The sequence below is a fragment of the Notechis scutatus genome, chromosome 2 (genome assembly GCF_049901735.1).
Source record: "Notechis scutatus isolate UNSWTSFEM ecotype Mainland chromosome 2, rNotScu1.2, whole genome shotgun sequence".
Taxonomy (NCBI): Eukaryota; Metazoa; Chordata; class Lepidosauria; order Squamata; family Elapidae; genus Notechis; species Notechis scutatus.
The window spans coordinates 150,107,325-150,117,884 of NC_142010.1; the positions used below are offsets into that span (position 1 = coordinate 150,107,325).

Sequence of the window (10,560 nt, forward strand, 5' to 3'; positions counted from 1 at the left end):
TATTAACAAACTCAATCTCACAAGAAAAGATGGCATACTATTTTGTGATCTTCAATGGGTTTGGGGACTGGCCCCTCATACTAATGTTAACAAAGTCATTCATCTTTTGAAAAGCTTTATGTAAAGAAAATAATTAAATAGACAGTCAAGTCCACTCAAAAGTCCAATGAGAATTATGTGTAGGATCTAGAGAAGCAAGATTTCACCAGGGTAACTTATTTTGTTAACAACTCCCCAGATGCTATACCTTCTAAAGTGCCTATTGGGTTCTATGCCCCTGTCTTGTGCCTTAATTTTACCTGTATAATGAGCTCCTACATATAATATAAACTGTATAATCATTCTTCTTACACTCACTGTTTTCTATGGAGGCTTCCACAAAGTCATTGCGTGACTTTGGTACAAAACTGGAAGTAACAGCAGTGGCAGCAACAGATGCCCTTCTTGTAGAATCACAAGAACTCAAAGATTTGGTAAGCAAGGAAATGAAATAGCAAATCAGAAAGTGTGGGATCTTTTCATTTTGTTTCTGAAATAATTGGGAGAGGAGTCTTATAAATGTTCCTGTCCCCCTTTATTTTTGCATCATTAACCTTAGGTGATTCATTGTCCTGAGGACGAGTGATTTTTTTAAAAAAATGCTTGTTTGTAAATATATAAACATATTGTATTTTAAGTATGCTTATATTGGAGAGAGGATATTCAGTTCCTTCCTTCCATCCTTCACTGCCTGTCAGCCAAAACTTCAGAAGTGATTACAAATAAAATCCAATTGAAAGTAATAAAATCTCATCCTTACAACAGTGTAAAAGCAGCTGACAGTCAACAAGCTAAATCAATATGAGAATTTTAACCAGGTTATTCTTTGATTAAATAATTTGAGGTTTCCCCCCATTGTCCTTCAGCCTTTTCTTTCCTCATCTTTCCAACTACATAGATAATGACTACCTTTAAATTGCACACATGCAATAATTTTGTCTAATTGTGTGGTGTGTTTTTTAAAAGAACTTGTAAGATCCAAAGGAGCTCTTTTAATCTTGGACATCAAAATGGGTCAAAAGTGTGTAATGATTGAAAATCTATTATCCCCTAAGCTTCAGCCTATTATCACATAAGCTTCATCCACAAAAACAAGGATCCATCAAAGATTAGAAGACAATAAACTTGCTGAAGATTCAAATTGTACTGAACTCACAAAAATGCTCCTTTTCTCTTTTTTCCTTAAAGAAAACTGCAACTCTGATCAGACCAGAACTGTATCAAAAGAAATTAATTGTTTAACACATTTCAGCCATTTTCCTCTTTCAACTTTTTTACCCACTCCTAGATACTTTTCTCTATGCAAAGTTGAAAAAGATAAGAATATCCCTATCCTTTGTTCCTTCCTAACATCTTTGAAAATGAAACAGCTAAGAATTCAGCTCTTCCAGACAAAGCAGTTCTTGATCATAAAATGGAGCAATTTGGTGCGTGTCTTAGAAGAGTGCAGGATTATAGTGAAATTCTGTAGAAAGGCATTCTAATCCCCATTGACCTTGAACAGAAATTATTTCTCCCAGAGATTGGCAAATGCAACTCCATAACTATTGACCATTGGTACTGCTGTCTGGAACTGATAACAATTGCAGATTAAACATCTAGAAGGCATGTAGAGTGCTGATATATAGAACTGAGGCCTTAGTTGCCCTTTTCCAGTGGTGTGATAGTTAGGCATGAGTAATTAGAATCAGAAAAATTTAGGATAACCACCTGCAGTATTTGGGTATCAATCGATAGGTGGAATTCTATAAAATAGATAACTAGCTAAATGAAAAGAGCTGTAAAAGTGATTGTGTAAATGGCTAGATGTATTAATGTTAACATTTGATTTTATAATACCTGCATAGATTTTTAACGTTACTTTTGTCTTTTGTACACTATTGTTCAATGATACAGTTATGAATTGAGATAAAAAAACAATAGAAATGTCAGGACCACATAAATCATAAAGTAGGAAGAGATTATTATGTCAAAGTGAATTCTGAAGGATAGCTATGTAGGACAGCTAGTATCTGAATTAATTTGCAATTCAGGAAGAACTGTCTTACTTATTCTCTGGGAATGAACCTGCATATCATTAGTAGGATTGCACTCTTTATTTCAAAGGCTATTTCAAAGAAAACAGGATATTTAGATCAGAATAGGTTTAACTCTAAGAGTGATTATTTACTATAAACATGTTCTATTGTTTTCTTGTATTAGTTTTATATTTCTGATATAATCAAACAACTAGATCAATAAATTTTCTGTTCTGTTCTGTTCCATTCCATCCCATCCCATCCAGAATGTTGTACATAACAACTCTGAGGTATTACATATTCACAGTGTTTTCTTTAGGGTTAACAAATCTGGGCTACAAAACTGGATAATCACTAAATGATAGCAAAGAATTACAGTTTTCTGTACCTCCTTTTGCCATCAGGTGGCTTTCTGGATTTTTGCAGCCCATGTGTTTGCCTGTGGTTGCTATTGTGCCATACATTAGATATATCTTGGTTGGAATGTAAAAAAGAACAGAAAGTTCACCAGCAAAATGATGGTTACTGATGCCAAAAGGAGACCTGGAGAGGGTTACTGCACTGATAGTCTTCCTTCTCCTGGCATTCAATTGATTTTCTCTGTCCAAGCTCAGATCCATGGATAGTGAAAATTACACCACCAGCCGCCCTGACTTTCTCCTCCTTGGCTTGTCCTCTCAGCCAGAACAGGAGTACTTCCTTTTTGTTATCTTCCTCATTCTGTACCTGCTGAACATGACTGGGAACCTCATCATCATCTTTTTGATCCGTTCTGATGCCCGGCTCCTCCATGCACCTATGTATTTCTTCCTCAGTCACCTCTCCTTTGTGGATGTCTGCTTCACCTCAACTACTATTCCCAAGATGCTGCACAATCTCCACACAGGCTGCAAGAACATTGCTTTCACTAACTGCATGATCCAGATGTATCTCTTTCTGGCCTTTGCTATCACTGAGAACTTCCTGCTGGGCGCCATGGCACTGGATCGCTTTATGGCCATCTGCCTGCCATTACGCTACCCTGTACTGATGAAACCACTGCAGTGCCATGTCATGGTATTTGTGGCATGGTTACTGGCCCACCTTCATGCCCTCTTGCATACTGTGTTGATGTCCAGGCTTTCCTTCTGTGATCATCGGGAGATACCTCACTTCTTTTGTGACTTCCAGCCTTTAGTGGTGATGGCCTGCTCTGATAAGAGCCTCAGTGAAATGTTGAGTTTCTTTGAAGGAGGAACAATTATTATCGGCAACTTAATTCTCATTCTTGTCTCCTACATTCGCATTGTCCAAGTTGTGCTTCGGGTTCCTTCTGGCCAAGGTCAGAGCAAGGCCTTCCAAACCTGTGCTTCTCACTTGATGGTTGTGACCCTCTTCTATGGTTCTGCAATTGGGGTCTATTTCCGGCCCCTCTCTTCCTATTCTGGGGACAAGGACAAGGTGGCCACTGTTATGTACACTGTGGTGACTCCCATGCTCAACCCTTTCATATATAGCCTAAGGAATGCAGACATGAAAGCTGCCCTCCACAGAGCATGGGATAAACTAAGAAACACTTTGCAGAAGCCACAGACTATCAACACTTGATGTCAAATATTGGAGAATGTTATTTGATGCAGTGTCTTACACATTTAGCATGGGTTTTTATTCCTAAATAACTTTTTTATTTTTAACCCAGTATGTGAATCTTTATATTTTGTTTGAATGAACATAGAGTTTATGTTCATCTTCCTCAACTAAGCGCTCACCAGAATGTTGAACTACAATTCCCATCAACAGTCAACCAGTATAGATGGATATGGATGATGAGAGCTGTACTCCAACCCTTGGCATCTCAGAAACCTTGATAAAGCATCAAGTCCCTGAAGACCTGACTCTACCAACTTGCTTGGGGTGCGCATAGAGCATGCAACCTCGAAATTTGTTAGGGACTTAAAGGGCCACCCACCCACCTTTATACTTTATTCTATTCTCGTATTAACTGCCTTCTATTGGGATACAATATTTATATGGTTTTTGTTTTTAACTGTGCACTGCCTAGAATCGCTCTGTGAGTGAAAATTTGATGTGTAAAAAATTAAATAAAGGAACAGGTATTCATGATGATCAGCATTAAAAAAAACAGTCCTAGTTTTGTCATTAATTCTGAATTTGCTAATCCAAAATAAATACTACTGGTGATTATAGGATGGTCAATGATGGTCAATCATGCTTTTGGTTCCAGAATTAGCAGAATGGACAACTGTTAAGAGGCAGTGCGATGCAGTGATTACATAGTTGGACTAGAGAGATCTTTGCTCATCTGTGAAGTTGTCTAGATGACTTTGGGCCAGAGACTCGCTCTTTCTCCAGAATACCTCACCAGTTAAGAGCCAAGATACCTTGGTCATCTCACATTTAAATTACTGCAAAGCACCTGACGTAGGGCTGCCCTTGAAGACCACTCACCTGGTCCAGAAGGCAGTGATGCTGACAGTGATGGGCATGTTGCATTATGTGCACAGGTTGCCTGGTTGCTATTTGGCTTCTGAGTACATTTCAAGGTGCTGGTTATTACTTATAAAGCCCTGTTTTGCAAAGAGCCTGGTTATATTTGAAAGACCATCTGTTTTGATGTTTTCACCTATCTGGTCAGGTCAACAAGAATGGCACACTCAAGAGCTTGGCAATTATGCAGTGTCATCTTATAGGACTTGGGAAGGATGTCTTCTAGGAGGTCGCTCAGAGTCACTATGGAGTCCGTTTTCCTCGAAATGGGTATAATAAATACAAATAAAATATGAGTGGGATGAAGGATAACAACTTGAACTCCTGCTGCCCACATACATTTCTTCTGAAAGAGACACAAGGAAGAAACATGCAATAATGATGATCTTCAATTATTCTGCTGTTGAAAACAAACAGTTGTGGATATTTCAGAAATCTGTTTGTGGTAATAATCTAAACCTACTAACCTACTATGTATTATTTATTTTCCCACCTCATGTACAGGAACCTCCTGTAGTTATTTATTCAAGTTTGATAACGTTTAAGAGTAGAATAGACCTACTAAAATACTCACTGACTCTTATGAAGTTCTTCTTAGTAAGATTAAGTTTGGATCCAACCCATCTTTATAATCGACTTCACAAAATAGAAACTGTCAACAAAAAAAAAAATATTGTACCATCTTATATTATTGCCAAAGTGGGGAAGCCAAACATTGTTCCATTCAAACAGATCATTATTTTCTCCAGGAATTGCACTACTCTTAAATTTCTAAGACCTCTAGGAAGTAATAATCACTGACTCTTATGCAGGAAGTTAGCACCCACACCTCTCCTAGGAACATCCTAGGAAATATTAAAAAGACAGAATATTTCCTCTAAAAAGAGTAGAAACTCAGAAGCAGAAACTCACCTCAGAAGCAGAAATTCACCCCCACCTTTGTTAATGGGTAGGCCATTAGGGCCTGGGCCAGAATACTTTACATAACAAAGATCTCCAGGTAAAGCTATAAAAATTGCCAAAAGCCCTTTCGGTGCATCATCATCCAGCAAGGCTCAACCAAGCCTGGAACTCAGGACAGCCTACAGAGTTGCCCCATGGGAGTCTGACAACCAATCAGAATACAAGCTCCAATTCAAATCCCAACAAAGGTTATAAAACCTAGGCACTCTCAGCATATCAGCCTTTTTCTTGATCTCTTCCTTCACCTTGAAGCATGTGATCATCCTTCCTTTTCACTCTGGAGCTCCACGCCATGTGGTCCTGTCCACCATTAAACCTTCCAAACAGCCTCCATGTTTCCAGTGTCTTTTCCCCCACTTAGAACTGAACCCAGAAGGATATTTCTTCCAACAGACCCAAGTATAAGATTACTACTATTTTATACTGCCTACTTGTTTTAATAATGCCTTTATATTGTTCTTGCAAAACAACTGACATTGACTAAAATACAAGATCATTTTAAAAGTACCTGGTTTTTATTACTATGTGGGGAGGTTAATAAAATTAAGACAGCCTGTTTCTCATTATGATATTGTAAAATATTCAATAGTATTGTTGAAAGGCTTGGAAAATGCCTTTCTTCTGAGGATTCGATTTTCCTGCTGGGAGAGCTCCGGTGCAAGGATACAGACAACTGCTTGAAAGCTGGATCTTTTTATTTTTCAGGAAGCCGAGAGATAGCAAGAAGTCTGCGTTCCTGGGGCTAGCTAGCTAACTTTGAATGGAAAATTCCTGGTTCTTTATACCTTTTTTCTCCCTTTGTGTGTGAATGTTCGTTTAGTGTTTAATGTTTAGATATTAAAATCCTGTCAGAGTTTAATTTTCGCCGGAAGGCATACTTAGCGAGGTGCGGAAAATAAACTCTGCGGGGAGGCTTGATTGCCTTATCGGTTTTTTCTTAATCTTTTTTACCTTTATAATGGGTTTTTCTATTTGTTTTCTGGCAATCTCCTGTCTGTTTCCTATGTAATTTATTCTGTGTCTTTTGTCTGTTTGTTTTGCTGATTTGGCCTGTAAGGGTTTTCTTTTCCTTGTTTCCCTAGCTTTCTTAATTACTTGGCTTTTGTCTAGGGCAGGGATCCCCAACCTTTTCGGACGCCGCGTGCCCGGTTCCGGCGTCAGCTGGGCGCCGCGCCCGGTTCGCGTCAGCTGGGCGCCGCCATCTTTTTTGACGAAAAATCACTTCCGGTGGCGTCACGGAAGTGATTTTCTAAAAATGGCGGCGCCAAGCGCTTTCTGGTGAGCTTTTTCGGGTAGAAATGGCTTTCTACCCGGAAAAGCTCACCAAGCGCTAAGCGCCCGCCATCTTTTTGACGAAAAATTGCTTTTTTACCAAAAAGATGGCGGCGCCAGCAACCAGCGGCCCGGTAAGGCTTGTTCCGCTGCGGCCGGTCCGCGGACCGGCGGTTGGGGACCCCTGGTCTAGGGGGCTTCTTTCAATACTTTTTATTAAATTTCTTTTCCTATGCAAGTTTGTTCTATGGTTGGCCTGATGTTCCCCTCGGGCTTTTCCTGCTTGGGTGTCACCACTGTCCTCGTGAAGTTCCCTTTCCACAGTATTTAAGACAGTCCTCACATTATCTCCTAGCTGTGGATCCATAAGGAAACTTACCCCATGGAAGAACATCCTCATTAAGGCCAATTCAAAAACTCAAAAAATATTATGCAAATGTGAAGATTGATCAGAACTCTGACTTCAACCTGGATAACAATGTTAGAAAACTTTCAATGGTTACATCAGTTGGAGAAAGGAAGGGCAGCTTAGTCCAGATAAATTGCAGCTTATCCTTGCAAACACTTAACCTTAAGAATCCAATCCAATGTACATTCAGAGAAATGCCACATTTGAATTTAATGAGACACATTCCCAGGTAGGATTTTGATCTATGGATTTGGAAATAAGCTTTAAAAAGCTCCCTGAGACTGGAGTCTAACTAAAATGCCCTCAGTTTATTCAGATTTACCCGCATTTCATGAATTAAACTTACATTGCCCAATGTCCCAAGATGAAGTGGGCAAGAGCAATATCCATTACAAAGCAGGGAAGTTGAGACAGGGCCTTCCCATCCATTCTAGGCGGCCTTGTTGCTCACAAGAGTTACCATCCAGTCTTTTGGATTGGGAGAACAGGACCAAACAATCCTCAGAACATCCATGCCCTCAGGAAATGTATCCACTTTTCTATTATACACCCATAGAAGATAACACCTAGACTGAAAATTCATCATAAAATGCACATATTCAAAACAGCTCCACTTTAAAAAAAAAAGCATTCAAAACAGAACAAAAAAACTAACCTCACAGTTAAATTTATGGGCTATTGCTATTGCAATCTCTTCATAGGTAGGAAAAAGTGGGGCTGAAGTCCTGGGTGATTACTTCCGATTGCATAGAGTCAATTTGTAAAGCACACTGAGCCTTAACAAAAGATCTACCTCTAGTTGAAATAAAAAGCTTGAGCTTTTAATTAAAAATGCAAAACAAAATGTGTGGTGGGTTTTGTTTTGCTTTGTTTTTTTGTAAATTACCAAGTAGCAATTCTATCAAAGAAAAGATGGATCTTGCCTGTGCTGGATTTTTTTCCCTTCTCATTCTTGGGTTTCCTGGATGATAACCTGTCAAAATAATTGCAAAAACTTGAAAGTTTTGCTAGTATTATTCAGAACATTGTCAGATTGTGCTCCTATGCTCCCCACTCTTGCTGATGTTAAAAAAATATGTACACAGGGGAAACAATATCCATCATAGTAGAACTATTAGCGTTATTTTGACTTATGAAGAAACAAAACATTACTGTAGGTTGAAATTGATTGTTAGTTTTCCTTTCAAATGGCAGTTCATTTTTTTATATTGGTAAAATTCTTCAGAGCTGAATTCTTTCTTCTAATTTATGTTGTTAATGAACTCATTGGCAGTATCATTAAAATGCCTTTTCTGGCTCTTCTGCTTGCAAATGAATTGTGTGATTTAGCCTGTCTTTCTCATGCTTTTGCAAACTGGCAAATTCAGCTGCATTCTAAGGCACTGAAACTTTTGGTCTTTACTTCCTTGCTATATCTCATAGCATACTACAAAAAAAGCATCCAAATCAGTTTTAAACATTGGAAATATATATACAATCATCTTTGATAGCAAGCATTTCAATTTCACTTGAGCGTCGAGCATTCCTCATAGGAAATAATTTGAGTAACATAGAGTTGCTATTACCAATCATTTCCTTTTTAAAATCCTACAGGATTCTTTAGCTGACTTAATGACTTAATGTTCTTGACTTTCCGTACCTAGGAAGAAAGGGATTCTCTAAATCGAAATCTTTTTTGTTGTTCAAAGACATCCTGTAATTGCATCAAATTACCAAAATGAAGTTGTGCTTGATGGGACTATAGATGATTTTGAGAGCTCTATTTTGGGACAATTTACACCAAGAAATGAAGCAAAGAAAAATAATATGCAAGTTTCACTCATATCCATCTACTTCCCCCAAGATCTCCCCTCTCCTCAAATGACATGTCATCAAAGAACACAATCAACTCCAGGTAATTAAAAGCAAATGATTGTAAGGAAGCTGTTCTAATTGTCCACTTTGTAATGCAAAATTGTGTCAGATTTATGTTTTCCTTTTCCTGTTGAAAGTGTTGAAAAGGCAAGATATCTTGACAAAGTTCTCATAATAATGGTCAGATCACCTGCTATTCCACAGAGAAAATAGCTTCCCATAAATACACTTTCTGACACATTCTCATTTCTTTCTATGATCCAAGGTGGAACAATGATATTCCTCTCCAACTTTATCCTCATAATAATCGTGGACATAATAGGACCATCCCTAGTGTTGCCATATCGGGGCTGCATATCTTAGTCACTATATGATAGCAAAAATTTAAATGTATCCCTTTCAAAATCTCTCAAAATCATCTATAATCCCATCATCTAGCTGCATGTTGGAGTTTTGCAGCTTAAATGCACAACTGTACTTACCATCCAGGGAGTTTCTTAATCTAGTAATCCAAGAATTATACTAAACTGAAGTATCATGCAGGATCCCTGAAAAGAATAAGAGTTGGAAAGGATCTTGGAGATCTTCTCGTCCAATGCCCTGCTCAAGCAGAAGACTTAGGCTATACCACTTCAGACAGATGGTTCTCCAATACCTTCTTAAAAACCTCCAGTGATGGAGCACCCACAAACCCTGGGTTACAAAAATTGAGCCACAAAGTGCTTTGTTTTTACAGAGAGTGGCATATTTTTTCCATATTTTGATAAAGTAATTTGCAGCATACCCAAAGCTTTGACTATGCTGGGAAAGGTATGCCAGCTTGGTGTGGTGGTGAAGGTCCTGGCCTAGAAACCAGGGAATGTAAATGGTGAGTTCTTGGCCTCCCTTGGGCATGAAAGCCATGAAATCTAGCTTGGTGACTCTAAATCAGTCCCTCTCTCTCGGCCCAACTCTCTTCACAAGATTGCTGTTGTGGGGAAAGGAGGAGGAGGAATGAGTATTAAGATGTTCATTGCCTTGAGTTATAAGAGCGTGTATAAAAAGATAGGATAAAAATCCAACAACAGTAACAACAATAATAAACTAGGATGCTGGCAGCAACCTATGTCAACTATCAGCATCAATCAATGATATTTGTGATACATTTTTAAATGTTCAGTTGACTGACTTTCATGTTTAATGAGTAAAAGAGATCATAATAATATCTGTAACACCCTCAAACATCCACATCTGCCTATGCCAGGTCCTTGGCAAGGACTCGATAGATAGACATGCCAAACCCAGTCTGAACCTCTGGCTGATTGTGTGATCAATGATTATAACAACAACAATAAAAATAAATAATAACAACAATAATATTTTTAAAACATTTATGTTCTGCCTCCTCAATATATCAAGGAACAGCATATTCTGCCTCCCTCCCATTTTAAAGTATTATTTCTCCATGTTAGGGGAAAGACAAAACAATAGTTCCCCCAAATCCTGGACACATAATCCCGCATAACTCTCTTCATAGTT

The 10,560-nt window shown here is 38.4% G+C and overlaps 1 protein-coding gene across 1 annotated transcript; it reads left to right on the forward strand.

The window, feature by feature from the left end:
* Positions 1-2,675: 2,675 nt before the first annotated feature.
* On the forward strand, positions 2,676-3,644 carry LOC113417809 (olfactory receptor 1L4-like). Its single transcript, XM_026676385.2, has one exon. The coding sequence runs from the start codon at positions 2,676-2,678 to the stop codon at positions 3,642-3,644; it is 969 nt and encodes a 322-aa protein (XP_026532170.2).
* Positions 3,645-10,560: the final 6,916 nt, after the last annotated feature.

Coding starts and splice junctions, on each gene's coding strand:
- LOC113417809 (XM_026676385.2), top strand. CDS start 2,676: ATGGATAGTGAAAATTACACCACCAGCCGCCCTGACTTTCTCCTCCTT.